Source organism: Lepidochelys kempii, chromosome 7 (genome assembly GCF_965140265.1).
Source record: "Lepidochelys kempii isolate rLepKem1 chromosome 7, rLepKem1.hap2, whole genome shotgun sequence".
In the NCBI taxonomy this organism is placed as follows: Eukaryota; Metazoa; Chordata; order Testudines; family Cheloniidae; genus Lepidochelys; species Lepidochelys kempii.
In genome coordinates, this window is record NC_133262.1 from 119,656,422 (window position 1) to 119,678,014 (window position 21,593).

Sequence of the window (21,593 nt, forward strand, 5' to 3'; positions counted from 1 at the left end):
TGGGGGCAAATTGTGAAAGCAGCCACAGATCTCCATGGTTGTAGTGCTGGGGAGGGAGTGAGTAGGACACACTGCTTACCCCAGTGCAAATTCACACTGATGACGTGTGAAAATGAAACAACTGCAAGCTAAAGCTACAATTAACAACATAAAACCTGCTCAGCGTGTAACTGCCAGAAACAACTAGGACTCAACTACATTATGAACAGAATGTTTCAGCTATTGCAATTCACTGTAGTATGACTGCTTTGGGTCTTTACTCCCTTACTCATCTAAGCAATCCCATCACAGGCAACAGGACTACTCAAGTGAGTAAGTATTGGCCAGAAGAGGGAGGGTTCCGCTATGGGTCCCTAGGTAAAAAAAAAAAAGGATATTAAACTGCTAGCATGTGTGTGAAATTACACATTTCTACTGCATTTGCAAGCTCTCCCCAGTGACAGTCATTCCGAAAGCGCTTTGTTACCCCCAAACAGTTCCCACAGGGCTAAGCATTGTGGGAGCTTCAAGTCACGCCAAGTTACTATGTCCATCCTGATTAGGCTGCCTACTGTGAGCAGGCAAATGAAGCAAAACAGGGCTGCGATGGTTGTCAGATTAATTACAATGGATCGGCCTATCGGTGGCATTCAAGATTCCAACAGGCTGTCATGAAAGCATTGCAACCTGCCAAAGCAAGGCGTCACAGACCGGCCCAGAGCAACCACACATAATGCACCGTCCAGGGCCAAGGTGGTTCATTAAGTGAAAAGAAAGCTAGAAAGTCACTGTAAACCTCTAACTTGATAAAAATAGCCTCTCAGTTACACTGGGCCAGATCCTCTGGCCCAGCGTGCGAGCCTGATTCCCCTCTCGCCCACCTGGGCGTAAATGAAGAACAACTCCTCTAAAGCCAGTGGAGTGGCATCAGTGTAAAACTGGTGCAAACAAGAGAAGAATGAGGCCCGGTGTACATATTTATACACTCACACAAGCACACATACACATCACACATGGACAGACATATGCATGTCACACATAGGACGCCGATACCCACCTGGAAAACGTCACAGCTCTGTGACAAATACATTTGTCAGGTTTCCTTGTCAGCCTCACCCTCTGCTCACTAATCCACACCGCTCACCCAGCCAAGATAAGCTTTGACATTGCAAACCACTGAACAGCTAAAAGAAGCAGCAGTTTTGTAGTTCCCCTGAAGGAGTCTAGGTAAGGCATGGCTGAACAGGGTGAAAGCACAAACAAAATTGATACCTGTAGCCACCACAAGCCCGGGAGCTGTCTCCTTGCTGGAGATACTTCCTGATGTATATGGATTCTCTGAGATTTGCAAATGCAGGTGCAAAGAACAAAAAGGCTGCCAAGGGGAGGAAGTGGAGAGAATAATCTTTAATACACAAAAACCATGATCAGAGAAACAGCAAGCGATCCGCTTCTGAGTGCTGGCTAGTTATGCCGAGATCCTTCCAAAAATGTTCCCCTCAGCCATGAGAGGTCTAATAGTCTTACAGAATAGTGTGTATGTTGTGTTATATTTTCCCACTCCCCACCCTTAAAAATGAATTGCATGAAAAAGAGGAACAGTTCTGCTGAATCATGGGAAGGGGAGTTCAGGCTTGGGTTTTGTTGCTGTTGTTTTTTAAAATCAATATGGTGGTCTCATGCAGTTCCCTGTCAGATCTTTTCAGATATCAAATTTTCCAGCCTGTGTGATCCAGGAGGTCAGACAACAGGCTAATGATGATCCTGTCTGGCTTTAAAATCTATGTATTTATAAGAACAGAAACGGACTTAACTTCCTCAGTACCCAGCAGTCCAAAACCGGACAGGAAACAAACAGGGAAACATTGGGACCCGATTCCTTTTAAATATGTAGGGCCAGATCCTCAGCTTGTGCAAAGCGATGTAGGTTCACTGACTGCAGTGGAGCGACATCAGTTTACACCAGTTGAGGATGCAGCTCACAAACTGGGTTCTATTTCGGAGCACTTGATCCTGCAGTCCTCATGCTGGCCAGAAGGCCACTGGCTTCATTAGGGGCTTAGCCTGCATGAGGGCTAAAGGATGAAGCCCTGAATGGTTTGTCAATTCCACATTGGAAAAGTTCTGCCACTGACCAGCTGGCAGTGCAGAGGACCCCCTCTCAGATCGGTGTCAGGAGCCTGCAGCAAGCGCCAGTCTCTGCCCTTGTTGTAGGTGATGTAGGTCTTTATCTGGTCCTCTATCTTCTTGTTAGCCAGGAATATGCCTTTGATCCCTGCTACCTAGGAAAAATGGAGAGAGATGGAAAAGCACATCGGGCGAACAGGCAAGAACAAGGCTCCATTCGGGACCCTCAGGAGGGCGAGCTCTCTGCAACAGAGTCCGTGCAACCCATGCAGCCACTAGAGGAACAAGGGGGCGGGGGAGGGAACCACTTGCATTATTTCTAATGAGGGCAAGTCTGGAAGGTGTCTACATGGCTGATAAGGGACTGTTGCAATCTCAGTATGCAAGAGGAAGGCGGGGTTAGGGATGCTGAGGAGGTACACACCCCTTGCAAGCTGCCCATTTCTGTTGGATCTCCCTGCATGGCAGCAGAGAGGGTGGCAGGATGGGCAGGCTATAGAGGAAGATGAGCAGGCTTGGGGGTCTGCGGGTATGTCCGCAGATGTGCTGATGCGAGGGATGGAGTGAGGGGGAATACACCTCCCAGACCACACTGCTAACAGCTGGGGGAGCCTGCAGGGCCCCTTACACAGGATACGTCTACATGGTAAAAGCTGTGCCCCAACTCACATAGCTGAGCTAGTTTGACTCCAGCTTAGCAGCGGCAAAAATAACGCAGCACTGGCTAGTGAGTCCAGCACCTCAGCTGTGCACCAACAAATGTAGCTGAGTCCAGCACATTCCCAAGGGCCGTGCTGCGCTTACACGACCCACGCTGAAACCTGCTCCGTGCAGTCTTCGCTGCTATCGTTACCAGGGCTAGCGGGAGTCAAGCCACCTCGTCTACGCGAGCCCATACAGAGCATTAGGTATGTAGAAAGGGGACACAATGGCTATTCCAGCCGCTAGTTCTGTGTCCTGGGAGCTGTATTCCATTACTTTGCTTGTCAGCCCCCTGGGGACTAGGGCTGTCTTTGTTCTGTGTTTGTACAGCGCCTGGCACAATGGGCTCCTGGTCTGTTCCCGGGGCTCCTGGGTGCTCTGGCAATACAAATAATACACAAGAACAGCAGCACTCCACCCCCCGCACCAGCACCTGGGCAGGTTTTGGAATTCCCCTCCAATATAAAGGAAACAATTCTTCTGATTAGACAGGCTTGGGAGCGGATGTCCCCTCTGTATTCACAGGGCAGTTACGGCACAAGCAGCAGCCATGCAAGATTCCCCGCACGGCACTGCCAACGTGCCTCACAGCGGTACTGACCATCGTGAGTGGGGAAAGGATCTTTGAGAGTGAGATTGGGACCATAGGCTCAGCCTTGCACAAGGTACGGTGTGCAGGCTGCAAACAGGGCAAGGCTGTTGGGGGGAGGACTTCTTAGAAAAAACCTCTCTCCAGGAACTTTCCACCAACAGGAATGCGAAGGTAGCACACCAATGTAATTTACACTGCTATCAGATGACTGAATTCCTTATAAACAGCGTCTCTTCTATGAATGAGGAGGAGAAATATATCTCTCACAAGGAAAAATATCTCAATGAAACCTAGAAGAGTGACTGCCTGGCAGAGCGGCCAACATCATCTGATGAAAGATAGAGACCTGTTTTGAAAATCCACAGGGGAATTCAATACTATCCTATCAAATCCTATACAAAATTGATGCTTGCAAGACTCCTCACTGAATTTTTATCTCATCTCCTGAGGAATGCTTCCTCAGCAGATGAATTTAGGATCTTTTTTTTTTAATCATAGTAATTTAAAAGCCTGAGATTTTGCCACTTTTGCTCATATGGAGTGGTCCCTTTCTCTGGCTCCAATTCAGGAAAGCCTTCCTGGTCACAAAGGTGCTTAAGCACATCCTCAACTTTAAGGACATGCTTAAATCCCATCAAAGTTGCAATGCTCAAATACGTGCTGAAGTGTTTTCCTGCACCAAGGCTTCTGTGGGCAGGCCAAAGGGATTGCTCAAGAGAGTAAAGTTAGGCATGTGTGCAAGTGTCTGAAGGATCAAGCCCTTGTCTTGCACGGTACCAAGGAGAATGATTCTGATTGGAGCCTCTGGGCACCGCTGCAATCCTTTGTCGTGAGGCTTACCAACAACTTGAGAACGGTCAGGCAGTTGGTGCACTGAGAACTGCTTATCACGCTGGCCGGCACTGCCATATTGCTGCCTTATTCTCTCCTCTGTCTCTCATCTTCGCTCTGCCGCCTCATGCTCCCAGTATCCACCTGCCGCCTCTCATCGAATACTGAGACTGCCAGTTTTCGGGGGCAGAGACCATATTTTTGTTATGTGTTTCTACCTAGCAGCAGGAGCGGCGGACATGCCCTAAAAGTGTGGGGGGAAGGGGCTTGGACTGTGGCCCTGCACTGCACTGCCCCCGAGGCTCCCCCTCCCCCGCACCACCCCTTCTCCCTGAGCCTCCGCCCTCATGACACCCATTCCTCCAGAGGGCCCACCCTCCCACTGCCTCTTCCCCCAAGACCCCACTGCCTTTTCCCCTGAGACTCCGCTCCTGTGCTGCCTCTTCCTCCCCCAAGACCCCGCCTCCCACTCGCTCCTCTCCACCCCCTCTTCCGGTAAAAAGTGGGAGGGCCATGACCTCCTGGTCCCCCCAGTCCAGCACCCCTGCCTAGCACAATGGGATCCCGGTCACAGACAATGCAAGTAATAAACAGAAATAACAGCTACTAATAACACCGTGTGATTTGACAAGATTAAAAGAAAAAGTGCCTCTTGCTGCCCATCCTGAGTTAAATTCAGATTTCAGAATCTTTTGGGCAGGATTTTCCAAGGTGCTCAGGGTTGGCCTAACTCTGCTCCCATTGTAGTCAAAGGGAGCTCAAGTTAGGCCAAGGCTAAGTACTTACGAAAATATAGCCTTTTATTTTAGACGTCGAATCTGTGCTTGACGGGACAGAGAATCAGGGGGAAATATGAACCTTGTACTTCACATGAATAAACTGTTTTCTTCCTCATTTGCAACGTAACATGATTGAGGAAGCAACAAACTCCTAAAATTCCCTGCCCACATCTATCCCAGCATGCATTTAATCTATCCCAGCATGCACTGGTCCAGCATAAAACACTGATTTCTTCAGGGACCAGCTCCATTTTAGTACACAAGGAGGATCTTGTGAGGGTAGAACATGTGTTCATTCTGGGGGATATTCCCAAAATAACTGAAGGTCCTGGAAGGATGCTAAGAGGTTTACACACTCATCTGTACTGGCAGATGGCTCCTGTCTTATGCAGGGGTGGTGCTACAAGGTGACCTTGACTACATACCTCATAAAGGTCTATGATGATGTTTCCCTCCAGTCCCCGGCTGCTCTTCACATTCTCCAAGGCCAGCGTGAAGTAGACACCTCGGGTGTCAGATATATAAAGGTTGTACGTATCGTTCTGGTTCCACTCCTGCACAGCTGCAAACACCTGATTCTCATCCGTGCTAATAATATGCATGTCCTGTTAGAGGAAGACAAAAGGCCTATTACCGTGGATCTTTATATGTCTTTGCCCTTTGGGACACACAGTAATTACTGTGACTTATGAAAGAGTCGAGAAGGAGCATGAGTTATAGAAGACGTTAAACAATTTTCTGTTAGACCAAGCCAATAAATTACCACCAACGTGACTTTGCTGGGGGGTTTTCAATGGCCACAGGGTGGGTTAAGGGTCTCTGCAGTCCTTGTTCTCAGTAGCTTCAAGGAGTTCCATCCAGCTTCATTTTTTATTTATGAATTTGAAAGTCAATTTTATCATGCCTGAAAGATTCATGAGCTGGAGCCTGAAATCCTATCTTTGTCCACCGAGTAAGGTATAGTAAGAGTAGTAGGAGTGCTAGCTTCCCTCACACTACAGAAGCCTGAGTCCTGAGCAGGAGGAGAACCACTTGCAGGAGGATGGAACGAGCTCAAATCTCCACCACATCTCTCCTGAGACTGCCAACCTTGGTAGCGCTTTTTGCTAATGGCCAGGATGAATTTAGCAACCGGACACTTGTCTGCTGAGAACTGGATTGGGATCCACTAGCTTACTTACCGTGGGCCACCAACCAGCTGTCATCTGAGCTGGATTGCAGCTGGTGGCCAAGACCTTAACAGCTTCATGGCCCAACATCAGTCTCCCTCTTTTAGTTTAATACTAAGACATTTTCCAAACACCACTAATGTTGCTTAATATTCTCTTGGAGAGGGCTCGTTTCCACATTTCAGAGGGCAGATCAGGCTCTAGGCCCATTGAACCCTTGCCATCTCTGGTGACTCAGCCAAAGTTGGGGTCACTTAGGGTTCATCTAAACAAACAGTGTGGGGCAAGCTGGGATGTAAATCTACAGCACATTAGTGTGCCATGCACTAATTGTCCATGTGGACTCAGGTACCATGCACGACATTTTCCCAGTGCACACTGATCTACTCCCATTTCAAAGCAGGCAAATTAAAGTACACCAGGGAAATTCTAGTGCATGGCATTTGGGTCCACAGGGAAAGGGTGTGGCACATTAGTGCACTGTAGGTTTACACCCCAGCTTGCCACAAACTCAACTGGTGGTCTAGACAAAGCCTTAGCAATGACGGTGTTTTTCGGTTGCCAACAGCATTTTGGCAAAGTAAGGCTCCTAATGTATCTATTTTAAATCTCTGGGAAGTGAATTCCCCAGGATCCCAAGGAATCTCAATTAATCCCTTTTCTAATTCTGCACCAAGGAACTTTTAAGACCGGCTCGTCCACAGATATTGTGGGACTTTATCTTTGTCCACAAACAAACTGTATTTAACCGATGCCCAAAGAGGCGGGAGAGACTATAAGGTAATTTATCTGAGTGAATGTCTACACTGCAGTCAAATGTGAGAGTGCAGCTCAGGTCAGCACACCTGTGCTAGCATCCCAGATGGCTTATCGTAAAATAAGGTTGGGGAGAGTGTTTGGGGGAAACTGTCAATCCAACGTACCCTTCCTATACAGAATGCACCTGAATCTTCTGTGCTATCCTACATGGATCGTTTAGGAAGATTAGATAGAGCTGTTTCAGGGTAACCTCAGACAGCCCCTCAAAGTGACACCAGGAGGGAACCTTTCAGAGCCTCTGCCCTAACAGGTCTGAGCCTGCACCTGTGAAATTGATGGGAGCTTTGCCACTGACCTCAATGGGGGCAAGATCTGAATCAGGATGCCTGGTTCATCCCGAACCTTTTTTTTTTTAATTCCTTGAACCCTAAAAATGTATTAAATTCACTCTGGCAATGAACTGATGAAGAAATGTAAGAATAAAGCAAATCACCCCAGCAACTCAATCTACTTGACCAGTGAAAGTGGAGATGTTGCATTATCCATAGTGCTAGCCTAACAAATATCCAACTCTGGCAGGGTTCATTAATCAACAGCTGACAGGACAGTTATTACTGCAAGAGATGATTGTACTGGTGACCAAAGGCAGAGTAAACAAGGATCCTTTATGCTTCTAAAAAGACTTCACTATGACACCTTGCTTACAAGCAGTTTCCATTTTTAAAATGACAAAAAGCAGTCATGGTTTTATACGGCATATCAGAACTAGAGGGCTGCCCCACACCCCTTTCCACAGAGGCCAACAATCCATGATAACATCAGCCAATAAAGGGCATTGATAGCGATGCAGCTACTGTCTCCTGCCTCCTGTCATAGCATGGGGCATCTTCTGACGGCAATCCATGAAGTGGCCGTCTAGACGCTGCTGCTTTAGGATAGAGAGCTGGATGGTTCCCAGTTTTTAATGGGGCATCCCAGTGATGGGACAGCTGTCTCCAGAAACTGTTTGTTCCAATCTACTGAAGAACAGCCACGAGAAAATACGTTTGCATGGTGATGGCAGCCAAACACAGCGCCCCGTGGTTGGATCTAGTGTGGAGTCCAGTGTGGGTTTGTTCCGATTCAGTATGCGGCAGACAAGGAGCAAATCCTCCACTGCTGCTGAGATGAGGCATCTTTCTGCCCCAGGACCAAGAGTGCACTTCCTAATCTGTCAGCCCGTCCCAGCAAGTGGTGCACAAAAGAATCCTATTACACCCCGAGGACTGATTGGATGCATTTAGTGCTGGTGAAAGAGCTGGCAAGGCCCATCCAGGAACAGTGCTGCTACCAGAACCACCAGCTTCCCTGACATACAATGCCACCCCTAACTCTTCAGTTCTAGGCATCTCCAGAGCAGTGACTATCAGCCATGCAGCGGTTTTGTGTGCTCTAAGCATTCCAAGGGCGAGATTATCTTATACACAGCTTCCTTTGTAGAGGGGCTGGAGGCTCTTAGGGAGCCAATCATACCTCCTTGAGTCCTTGCCCCGTTCCAGGCACAGATAAAAAGGGGACTAAGGGGACGTCTACACTACAAAGTAGGGGCGTGACTCCTCAGCTTGCACACAGAGCGTTAAGTATAAACAGTAGCGTAGCCACGGTAGAATGCGCCGTGACAGCAAGTAGGTACCCAGTCGTTCCAAGAACAGTTGTACTCTACGCAGCTAAGCCATGCCACTGCTGGCTATCCTGTCACAGCGACACCCCTCTTTACACTCATGCTAGTTCTCATCGAGTTTCTATGAGAAGTGAATGTGAGCTGATCACAGCCCTGCCTTGTAGGGTAGACATAACCTAAGGGTGCTCTACATTGCACTAGATGGCTATGTTCCCTCAGGGACCACACACCTGCTGGGGATTGCCGAAGTACATGGTATTCTGGCCTTTCCCCCTCTCCCTCTCTGTTCTTATGTTATAGAATCATAGAAATGAATGTAGGGCTGGAAGGGACCCCAGGAGGTCATCTAGTCCCTCCCCCCATGCTGAGGCAGGACGAAAACCATCCCTGACCAGTGTTTGTCGAGCCTGTTCTTAACACCCTCTAATAATGGGGATTCCACAACCTCCCTAGGTAACCTGTTCCAGGCCTTAACTACCCTTAGACGTAGGAAGTTTGTCCTATCTAACCTAAATCTCCCTTGCTGCAGATCAAGCTGATTACTTCTTGCCATACCTTCAGCAGACATGGAAAACAATCGATCACCATCCTCTTTATAATAACTTCTTACATATTTGAAGCCTGTTTCCCCTCAGACTTCTCTTTTCAAGACTAAATATGCCCCATTCTCTCCTCATGGGTCATGCTTTCTAAATGTCTTAGGTACGGCCCATGAAACACAGAGCTTCATAAGGCATGTGCAAGAGGCAAAATCTCCACCTTAGGAGAACAGAGCAAGACTTGTGAGAGGTGTTAGATGCAGGCTGGTCAGGTTATAATTGGCTCTAACTGGCACTCACCACTAGCTGTAACATTCTCTGAGTTCAGGTGGGTGAATTCACTTCAGTGTATTCCTCCCTGCCTTTCTAAGTATCACCGAAAGGCAAGAAAATGTTCACAACCTGTTCCTTTTTTCCCAGAGCCCTATCGGTCAATGTAAGTGAGGGGCAAACACACCAGCATGTACTTTTGGGGACTAGCTTTTGGGTCGATCCTCAAAACCTGAGTGACCACAGCAAATGGCAATCAGCAGAAGTGAATTCCCCTGTAGCTCTGGTCCATGTCACAAACAAACCACAGCTCCTCCACTGCGCTGTTTAAGATGCTGCACATCTCAAGACTATGTTGATAACAGGTTCATTTACCTTTGGTAGTGAGTATTTGGGCAATTTAATTTGAGCGAAGGGTTCCCTTTTGTACGACACATAGTAATTCGCTCTTCCACCAGCTGTCACCTGTGTAAAGACAAAAGACAGACACTGAATACCCCTCTGAATACACACCATGCTGACACCCCCCAGCAGGGCTCAGTCGCTTGTCTTTCAGCTCAGAGATGCCTATTGGGGCTGCAAAAATTTGTATAGCATTTCCAGACCTGGAAGGCCTGAGATCTGACTTACTAAAATCATGTTATTCCAAATTTCATCTAGTTTCCCCACACTTCAATTCTGACATGATTTTAACAACGGATATGCGGTCGGCCATGGATGAGGGGCAGGAGAGTTTGGTAGTGAAGGACTGGGCCCAAGGACATAATCCAGGTTCTCTACCACAGACTCCTGTGTGACCTTGGACATATCACTTAATCTCTCCGTGCCTCAGTTCCCCCGGTAAAGTGGAGGTAGTAATACCTGCTGCTCTTGTCTATTTGCACGGTAAGCTCTTTGAGACACGGACTCTCTTCTAAGGCTACATCTACACTGCAAGTGCCCTGCAGCAGCTGTGCCCCAGGAGCACGTCTGGTGAAGACGGTCTAAGCCTACAGGAGAGAGCTCTCCTCTAGAGTTAATCACGCCACTTCCCATGAGAGGCGGTCGCTATGTCAGCAGGAGACGCTCGCCCACCAACATAGCGCTGTCTACACCAGCGTTTAGGTCGGTATAATTTACGTCACTCGGGGCGGGTGGAGGGATTATTCACACCCCTGAGTGACGAAAGTTATACCGAAGTAAGTTCTCGTGTAGACAAGGTCTTACTATAGGCATGCCTACATTGTAATCAAGAGGCACAATGGCAGCACATGGAGACCTAACTGAGCTAGCTTTGATCTAGGTAGAGCAAGTATTTACCCAGCGTTCTGGACAGGCAGGGCGAGCAGCCCATGCAGCCACCCTACCGCCACAGCTTCGCTGCTCTTGTTACTCGAGCTAGCTCCGGTATGTCTACTTGTGCTGCAATCACACCTCCAGAAAACATCCTGTGAATCTGGGCAGTGCCTAGCAGAATAGCTCCATGATCTTGGAGCAATCTGCAGTGCTGCCAGAGGGCACTGCTATCATGCAAATAATAAACAAGACGCATGAATTCTTTTACCATCTGGAAACTGGGTTCAAAGCTTACAGATGCTTGATATAGCTAAAAGAGTGGTTTCTCAGAAATAACATTGCCTTTGAGATAGGCCGGGGGGTGGGGGAGAGATGAAAGTAATCAGAATGATGTGATCTTATGGACTGAATGCTCACTATCTGTCAAGGCTAGGTATAAATGCCATACACTGATGAGAAGTAAGAGTCTCAGCTTTCCAATCTTATGTTACATTTGTGCCTAGCCCCTGATCATTTGTGAGATACTGGATTTTATACTGTCATTAATCCCTCAGTCTTCCGGGGAAGGTTCTTTTTGGCATTAGTCCAGGGCTGACGATGCCACGTCTCTGACTGGTGCAATTTCCATTCTCTGATGCTTTGGCAAGCTTACAGATTTTCAGATAATACAATACACAACACTCCTTTTATTACACAAAACATGATTTACTGGCTTTTTAAGCTTCCAGTAAGCAAACAGAAAGGACACAGATTCTCCCACAGGTAATTTTTCTTCATATCTGGCAGTGATATTTCAGAATGGACTTATAGAGTACATTGCTATAGCATCAATTATAATCTCAGCAATGATATCATCTGTAGACTGTGGCATTTTCCCCTAGAAGAGCTGCCACTCAAAGGTCCTGGTAATACAGGTTGCATGCATCATGAATTTGTTATCTGATCACCTCAGGACGAGGCGTTTCCATTGACAACTTAAGAAAATAAGTTGGAAATACAGCAAAACACAGCTAAGTAGAATTCTTCCCTTTAAGTGTTTGTTGTTGTTATTAATAATAGCCTCGTACCTAGAGGCCCAAACCAAGACAAAAGAATGATCACTGTGCAAACACATAGTGAGAGACAGACAAGAGACAGAAGATATGGGAGGGTAAACACAGACACAGAGCAGTAAAGTGATGTGGGCACTGGTGCACCTCAGTGGCACCTGTTCTCTGCCTGTAGCACTTAATAGTTTAATCTCCTGGGGATATGTTGGTCTAATTCTGGCTGCTGGGCTTGGTATGGGGGTGACTGGCTGGTGTTTAATGGCCTGGGAGAGAGAGAAGGTCAGACTCGACAGTCTTTGTCCCTTCTGGTCGTAAATTCTATGAATTCCCCAAGGCCATTGGCAGATTTAGTAATAGACACTGGCCATTCCAGATAAACTCAAGAGTGGTCAAGTAACATCTCCAGGGCATAACCTCCTGATGTGATGATGGTGCAAATGCTGTGAGGGTTATTTCAGGAGGACAACCTTGCTGTCTGGCCATCACCCCATCACAACAAGGATTACCCTGGAGAAAGCAGGGTGGGTGTTCACTCAACTCTCAATTTGTATTTTAGAAGCAAAATTCAGACCTATACTAACTATAAGCTCATCTTGTATCAACTACATACAGCCAACCTAATACAGTCTTTCTCATTATTCCTCAGGCCACAGTAGACTTTCTCCTCCTATCCTTTCTCGTGCTGTTGCCTTCTACCGCGTGAGCCAGATCCCCAACTGGTGTAAATCAGCATAGTCCCACTGAAGTAAATCAAGTTACACCATCTGAGGGTCTGGCCTAGGATTATAACACCAGCTAGTGACCACGGAGCACAGAACAAAGGGAATGAATGCATTCCGAAACAGGGGGACCACTAGTCAGGACTTCTGGGTTCAATTCCCAGCTCTTCTGAACAGCTGTGACACAGCATAAGCAAGTAATTAAAGTGTTTTGAAGTGAGGATAACAATATGTATGTACCTCACAGGGGGGTTGTGAGGCTCAATCAGCGCTTGTGAGCACTTTAAGGTCTTCAGATCAATGCTATACAGGTGCAAAATATAATGATAATTATTCACTAGGGTATCTGCCACAATAATTGATGACCAGATGCAAAACTGGGGCTTGAACAACTAGGGTAGTTCCCTCTGCATTAGCTAGACTCCTTTTGAATTTTGTATCTGATGCTTCATTTTGGTGAAAACTTGAACTAGAGCCCACTGTGGTCTGTAGGTAGCAGCCCTACAAAGACAACTAATGGGAAGTCTCCCGCCATCTCCACCGGCAAGAGCTATATAAAGCTTATCTCAGCTGGGACCTGATTTTTGCATGATTTATACCCATGCTAATAGAGTCCCAAAAATGATCAGCATTCATGAAGTCTGGTAGGGTGGGAGGGAATGAATTTAGGGAGGCCCCTTTCCATAGACTGATAGAACTGAAAGGGACCTCGAGAGGTCGTCTAGTCCAGTCCCCTGCACTCATGGCAGGACTAAGTATTATCTAGACCATCCCGGACAGGTGTTTGTCTAACCTGTTCTTAAAAATCTCCAATGATGGAGATTCCACAACCTCCCTAGGCAATTTATTCCAGTGCTTAACCACCCTCAAAGTTAGAAGTTTTTCCTAATGTCCAACCTAAACCTCCCTTGCTGCAATTTAAGCCCATTGGTTCTTGTTCTGTCCCCAGAGGTTAAGAAAAACAAATTTTCTTCCTCCTCCTTGTAACAGCCTTTTACATACTTGAAAACTGTTATCATGTCCCCTCTCAGTCTTCTCTTTTCTAGACTAAACAAACCCAATTTTTTTCAATCTTCCTTCATAGGTCATGTTTTCTAGACCTTTAATTATTTTTGTTGCTCTTCTCAGAACTCTCTCCAATTTGTCCACATCCTTCCTGAAATGTGGTACCCAGAACTGGACACAATATGCCAGTTGAGGCCTAATCAGTGCAGAGTAGAGCGGAAGAATTACTTCTTGTGTCTTGCTTACAACACTCTGGCTAATACATCCCAGAAGGATGTTCACTTTTTTTGCCACAGCGTTACACTGTGGACTCATATTAAGCTTGTCGTCAACTATGACTCCCAGATCCCTTTCTGCAGTACTCCTTCCTAGGCAGTCATTTCCCATTTTGTATGTGTGCAACTGATTGTTCCTTCCTAAGTGCAGTACTTTGCATTAGTCTTTATTGAATATCATCCTATTTACTTCAGACCATTTCTCCAGTTTGTCCAGATCACTTTGAATTTTAATCCTATCCTCCAAAGCGCTTTCAACCCCTCCCAGCTTGGTATCGTCCACAAACTTGATAAGTGTACTCTCTATGCCAGTATCTAAATCATTGATGAAGATATTGAACAGAACCAGACCTACAAATTTTTCCTAGAAACAAACTTGCTGGCATTGTAAATCCAGGAGATTATTATACCTTTTCCCACCAACACTGCTTTTTACTTCACATTTGATGAATGTCACCCAATTATTTGCTCTATGCTCATCAGTCATGCTCAGCACAGAATTAGCTGGGTTTGTCTTTTTCCTTCTCCTTTGCTAATGACTGGCTCATTAATCTAATTTTCTGGATTTCTATTTTACAGGTTTAATTGTGATGCTGGCCAGTGGAAAGGATTCCTTCGAAGAAATGTGTTTGCTATTAAACACCACAGTCTTTCCTGACTTGTGTTCTCTTTCCAGGGCTGGCTCTACCTCCTCTTCAAATCTGTTCTCACTTGTGTTTCTAGAGTAGGCTGGGTTTGCTCTTGGTTTTATTTACTTTGGTAGCCACATGAGAACATGGGAAACTTCCATAGAAACAAGAAATTACATATGCTGGCCCATCACACATCATGACTCACTTGATAGTTCTATAGCCTCTATCAGAAATGGATGACAACTGGCAGGCTTTCATGCACGTAAACAGAATTATGCAATAATTACTACGGAATCCAATCAGCTCCGAATTTTCTGTGGTGTGAAAAGAACAACGCTCAACTCCTGCACCCTAATGCTCTATTGAAGGAAATGGTTTTTCATCCCTTTTTCTTAAGCCTAAGGCAGAAGAAACTTTGCTTAACTAAAAATTACATAGGCCATTTGACAGGAGCCTAGGGACTGAAAAAAAATATGCCACTGCCTTTGGTATCCAGAGTCCCACTGTGATCCAAGCAACCAGAAGTGGCCCTCAAAGACTAGAGATCCCAGCATGCAGTGCTCTATTTTTTTCTCAACTGTAGTCTTTAGTAGCCACCCCTCTTTGTGGTCACAAGTGGCGTTTTAGAACAACCTGAGGTCCATAGCGCTAAGCTGGCTTGTAACCACTGTCCTAAGGAGTATCTATCCTCTTCCCGATGCTCAGATAATTTGCAGAAATGCTGAAGGAACACACACGTGCTAGTAGCCAAGCAATGGTTGGAGCTGGGCATAGAACAGGCAAAGGAACGGTCACACTGCTTTGCCAAGGGCCTGTTTCCTGAGCTTAAGGCATGTAAGGAGCTGCAGGACTAGATTCCAGGTCTGCAGGACTCTGAATGACTGATGCTTCCACACTGCCAAACTGCAGCGACAGCAGAGCTGTGATACATCCCCTATAAACCGTGTTGGGGGACGAAGCACCACAGGAAATGCCAACCACAGAAGATCCAATTGACAGCACTCCCCAAAAACTCTGATTGGCCCCAGCACACTACTTAAGCATGGAGGGAGTTCCAGGAAGCTATCTGGGCAACCTGGAAGTACTTGGCCTGTTACTGGAACAGACCCTGCGGTCGTTCCCTGCTTCGGACTCTGTCTCTGTTCTTTAGCTCCGATTCCTGACTTGACTCCACTTTGACCCTTGGCTTGACTCCTGATCCCTGACTCGGGCTTGAACCCCTGACTCGACTTCTGGCTCCTACTCCTGCTTTGACCTCTAGGCCTGACTCCTGGTCTCGTCTACTAAGCCAGACCTTCCACATGTCAATCGTGACAGGGCAGCCCCAGTACTCTATACTCTGGCCTCCCTTCTGCACAGATCATGGAGTTGAATGGTTCATGACAATGGGGAAGGGACACGTGTCTAGTAGAGAAGCGGGACTGAAGTGACCAACGGATGGTGTGTTCGGAAGGACAAAGAATCTAGTCCAGACATGGCATTGGCCAGCAGGCTAAGCATTTAGGTATTTAGGTATTTAAGATTTCACTGGGAGTTAGGCAGTGGAATAGCTTTGAGGATTTGTGTCTAAGGTACTACTCCTCTGACTAAACATAACACAAAACTAGTATTTTACCAGCCAAAATGGGATAGTTTCCTACGGCCCAACTTTTTCATCGTTTCTTTTTCTTCAGTGCAGTGAATGGGGACAACTGCTATATTATAAAAGTAAACTCCCAGCTTCCTTCTGTCAGTCATTCTTTGGATAGTAGTTTAGAATAAGGCACTGGGCACCTGTTTACTGAGAATTATTGCCTTCAGCGAACCCCCTTGCTTTTTGATCACAGGGAGCCAGCCCTTCCCAGTAATGAAATTACGCTATAATGAGAGGGCAGAAGCCCAAAGCGCAGAAGCAGTGGTAGAATGCCACAGCATTCTCTGTATTGAATTTGGAAATGTAGCATAGTAGGATCATGCCCTATTAAGCCTATAGGTTGTTATGTTGCCTACTTTAGTATGGAATTGTGTTTTCATGGCATGTAGGTGTCTATATATGCTATACATTAGCTATGTATCTGTCTAGGTTTTTGAGGCCTGGCCTGACAAAGCCCTGGCTGGGATGATTTAGTTGGGGTTGGTCCTGTTTTGAGCAGGAGGTTGGACCAGATGACTTCCTGAGGTCTTCTTCCAACCTTGATATCCTATGATTCTATAGGGTAGACACATAAAGGGCTTAATGTTTCTAGGTTCTGAGCAGCCTACTACAGCAGTCAGTCAGGTAAATGAAGTTAGCACACAGTCACATTACCCGAGATGCTGTCCTCTCTGCTTTGAATAAGATACACTGTGGTAGCTCAGATACATCTATGCAGTATATAGGGGTAAAATACTCGACTTTTTAATGACAACTCGTGTAGTAAACGTGCACAGAGTTACACCCAAGACATCAAACAGACAACACAGGCAGCATTACAGCTGGAAACCATACAATTTCCCTGCCCAGAAACTGACTCGAAACACACATGATTGTACACATTAAATCTCTTTTTGAAGGATTTTCAGAGGAAACATTTTTCAGTCTGCCAAGCACTTTACATCTCCTGCTGCAAATGCAGCTGATGTCTCAGACAACGTGTCGAGGGAGGAGTAGGGAGGGGACAAAGAGAGAAATAAAAGAAACGATGGAATAAAAGCCTCCTAGAAACAAAATAAAAGACCAAAAAAAAGGGAAAAGTTCATCAATTTTTACCAACAGCTGTTGAGCTTTGAGTTCCAAATTCAATAATATTTGCCATGGTAAAGATGAAATAGTTCCAGGAATGGGGAAAGTAGTCGGGCCACCAAATAAGAAAGCACCTAACTACACATTCCTTTATGGCACTGCCTTATAAAAGGTTTTAACTAGCATGTCTCTAGGATTCTTGTCTCCCCCATTGGAGCTTCGTTTTGTATTTTAAATGGGTGTAGCAGAAGATCAGCTGTGGCAGGCATTATTCACCAGTAAAACAGGAGTAAACATGTCAATCATTTAAAAGTCTTCATCCTATTATTTTCAGAATCAGTTTTTAATAATGTCTTCAATAGAAGTCTCAAGGACCAGCAGACCCAATAAGTCAAAGAGAACTCCACTGTCCCACCAAGCCACTCTCTTTGCCATTGATTGTGAAGATAAAAATCAATCCCAGCTAAGGAGGGAGAAGTTAAAAATAAATTGTGTGGATTGATTTCTGTTAAGACCTTTTGTCTCTTAGTTAAAAAAAAATGGAGGAAAAAAGTATATCTATTTGAACATGGTGTATTTAACTTCCATGAAAATAGAGAGAATGATCCAAGCTGGGGAAATCAAAAGTTTAACCCTCACCATATCTAGTTTCATTGCTGTGAGATTTCATGGTCAAAATAATCCCTCTCTCTCCTAGGTGGAAGGCTAGTCCTGTTGGTCTTCAAGTGAATTCGTTGCTTGTTGAAGTTGTTACATTGACAGTCCTAGGAGATGACATCAAGTAGCCACATAACAGGTGCAGCCTGTGTCAATTATACTTGGGACCAACGTCTGCTCACCTGACAACACTGGCTTAGATTCAGAAAAGCATACCTATTCAGCAGAGTATTAAGCACATGCTTAACTTGAAGCACATGCTTAAGTCCTGTTGAAGTCATGTGATGAAGTGCTTTCCTGAATTGAAGTCAGAGCCTGTAAGACACACAATGATATTAATAGGCCAGTTTTATTAGTTATTTTTGATATGTTAAATTTATAGGGCGAGTTGAGAAATGGTCATTTTCCCCTCATGAAAAGGTTTCAGCATGCATTCTTCTTGTTTTTGTTGAAAGACTGTCCACATTTTTTAGGTTTTCATTGTACATCTGACAAACAAAATTGTTTTGGTTTTCAATAGAAACCCCCAAATTTTGGACAAAAATTGGAATTTTTCACTAAAATTTCCATTTAGTCAAACAAGCCCTTTTCCAAGGAAAAAACATTTCAACTGAAAGTTTATGACCAGCTCTATTAATTTGATTCCTATGCTGGTAGTCATTAAAAAGCCAATATTTATGCCAGAAGGAGCTATCAGAGGTCCCACCGTGCATGAGCCACATTCATTTGGGGGCAGGAATAATTCCATGGAATTTCAGCTGTGGAATTTCTAGGGCTAACTGCTCTCACTGATACCAATGGAAGTAACTCCATGTAAGTCAATGGAATTGCAATCGTATAAAACTATTTTAAGTAAGTCAGGCCTTTTGCTTGCAAAATAAGTTCAGGTCTCAAAGCACTTCACAATCTTCTTTAACGGGTTTATGCTTACAGCGCCTCTGTGAGACAGGGAAGTGCTATTAATCCCCCAAGATAGGGAACTGAGACAGAGAGAGAGACTAAGTGACTTCCCCACTTAGTATGTGCAGGAAGTATGGGCAGGGATGGTGTCCCTAGCCTCTGTTTGTCATAAGATGGGAATGGACGACAGGGATGGATCGCTTGATGATTACCTGTTCTGTTAAGTCTCTCTGAAGCATCTGGCATTGGCCACTGTCAGAAGACAGGATACTGGGCTAGGTGGACCTTTGATCTGACCCAGCATAGCTGTTCTTATGTGGCAGAGCAGAGAATTGAACCCAGGTCTCTCAAATCCTAGGCTAGGACCCTAACCACCATCCTTCTAGACAAGTGACTGGTGGTGCAGATAGGGGAGGAGAATTTTGCCCTAAATTTCCCAGAATCCAGTCATCTAGAAGAACGCCAGTTGACAGAGCACTTTGCTCTCACACCACCTTACAGCCAGCCTGCTAATGACAAAGTGACTGCTCCCTGCTCACACATGATAATCCCACAGACACAGCCTGAATCAGGAAGAATGCAAGCCACAGTCATATTGCCCCCCTGCCCCTAACATCTCTGTCTTAACTCCCTTATCATCACCATCTGCAACAAGAGCGGGCAATACAGCAGCAGTTCTCAAGTCACGCTGCTATCACAGCAACAGCGATTGATTAGAGGGAGTCACTGATCCGGTAGGTGAACACAGGTGCTCAGAGCAGCCACTGATCCGAGAATCACTTGATTTGCAGGAAACCGGAGTCGAGAGAGAAAAGCCCAGTTTTAAAGGTGCTCAGGAAACTGAATAACAAATGGAATACCATAGAAGGTGCCCAGATATGAGGAGGAATGGCAAGAGAGACAGAGTGATAGATATTAACAATTAACTAGGCAGTGTCTGTGCACTTCGGGGCTAGCCACACAGCCCTCATTAGAATTACATCCTGAATGCTCCTGAGCAGCTGAATAAATATGCCACATGGGCTGCAGGAGGAAAGGGAGTCTATGGTCCAGCTCTTTAAAAAGAACTGGGATAATGATTATTTATTGGTCTCCATCATGTGTCCCTTTGGTTAATGGTGCAGGGAGCTTCCAATTTGAAGTGGAAATGAAGCACATCCTGAGGCAAACAGCAATCCCTACTGATCGAAGATTGAGGAGGGAGGGTCGCTACCACATTCAGATCCAAGTTCTTCTCACGGTGGAAGGGATTCAGCTCCAAAGGGCTGGTTTGGCCCACTGGAGAGAACGGAAACCAGCCACAAAGTTCAGATCAGGAGCCAAGCTTCCCCAAGGTTCACAGAGGGTTGGATCTGGGGATTTGGTATGGATTCATCCCTAGTTTTTAATCCAAAATAACACCCACCTATTTGCTCACTCTGCTGCCCTGTAGAACCCTGTCTAAACTAGAGTTCAGACCATGTTAGCCTGCATTGTGTTTGGGGCTATCCAACCCACACCACGCCCTACCATCCTAAAACGACCCAATTCGCATGCAGTTGCCTTGCCCCATCTCTGTCCTTCAACGCTCACGGATTACAGTTGGTTCAAAGAGAATGGCCAAGTTCTGGTCCAAAGTTCTAAATAGACCCCGCCCCCTCCAGGCTCCTGCAGATCTTCATAGACGTGGGAGCATAGGGGTATTAACTAGATGATGAGCTAAACTAGCAGCCCATCTGATATGCCAGCAGCACTTCATCAAGGAAAACTAGAATCTTCAGGCTACACATCCCGGAATACTTTAATATTATTGTTTTTATAGCGGGTAGGTGATTTTTCATTGAGGGTTTTTTTTTGGGAGGGAGGAACGAGAGGGGGGCCAAAATGCCTCTTCAGCCAAGTGGACATTGTCATGAGAAAAATCTCCATTTTAAAGTCTTTTGGGGCTTTACTGAAAGAACAAACATGTTTCAGTTTTTGGAAAACTGAAAACTTTGGTTCTTGACCACCTGAAAAAGTCTCTGAAAAACAGAGAGGAAAATGAATAGCTACCTTCAAAATGTTTCCCTGGAAATAAAACACATTTCCAACCAGCTCTGTAATGTGGAAATCCCCAGAGATCTGAAACAGGGATCAGGACCCCATTCTGCTAGGCACTGTGCACAGGTATAACAAAAAGACTGTCCCCGCCCAAAAGAGTTTACAATGTAAACTTTACCCAAGAGAATACAGCAGCAGCTCAAGTAATTATCAGCAATCCACATCTGATAGGCAGCTGTGGATCAGCTCCAAGGCTGGATTCAGAAAGTGAAACCATTTTGGTCACAAGTAGACCCACGCAGGATGGGCAGTGCACTACAGCTACAGAGAAAACTATGGGCCATCCTGTTTATCACTACAAAAGCTTTTTTTTCTCCTGCTGATAATAGCCCACCTTAATCAATTAGTCTCATTAGAGTTGGTATGGCAACACCCATTTTTTCATGTTCTCTCTCTCTCTTTATATATATATCTTCCTACTGTGTTTTCCACTGCATGCATCTGATGAAGTGGGCTTTAGCTCATGAAAGCTTATGGTCAAATAGATTGGTTCATCTCTAAGGTGCCACAAGGACTCCTCGGTTTTTTTGCTGATACTGACTAACACGGCTACCACTCTGAAACCAGAGAAAACTACTTGATGAAAATGTAGTGGAAAAAATTACACTGATTTTAATGGTGATGTTGCAGCTGAATGACTCACAGACCCTCTTGAAAGTAGTTATTCGAAAGCATATTAAAATAATAATATATTTTGGGGTTATTTTTGCAAATGGCAATTTTTAGATGATGTTCGCAGTCATACAATACAGACCCAGTTCCGGCTTCAGCAACAGCACAGTAAACTCATTAATTTAAATGAGATTCGACAGGTGTAACTGAGGGTGGGATTTTGTCTTAAATATGTAACTTATGCATTATTGTCCAAGCTCAGACATGACTGTGCTAGGCACC

General features: G+C 45.5%; 1 protein-coding gene across 1 annotated transcript in view; it reads right to left on the reverse strand.

Moving 5' to 3' along the window:
- The window catches only part of SORCS3 (sortilin related VPS10 domain containing receptor 3), a 481,141-nt gene that overhangs the window by 90,075 nt on the left and 369,473 nt on the right, over positions 1-21,593 (reverse strand). Inside the window, exons 8-11 of the mRNA XM_073354429.1 lie at positions 9,783-9,872; positions 5,436-5,615; positions 2,115-2,261; positions 1,252-1,354 (exon numbers count right to left, since the gene is read on the reverse strand). Of these exons, the coding sequence (XP_073210530.1) occupies positions 1,252-1,354; positions 2,115-2,261; positions 5,436-5,615; positions 9,783-9,872 (520 nt within the window). The remainder of the gene's footprint in view (positions 1-1,251; positions 1,355-2,114; positions 2,262-5,435; positions 5,616-9,782; positions 9,873-21,593) is intronic.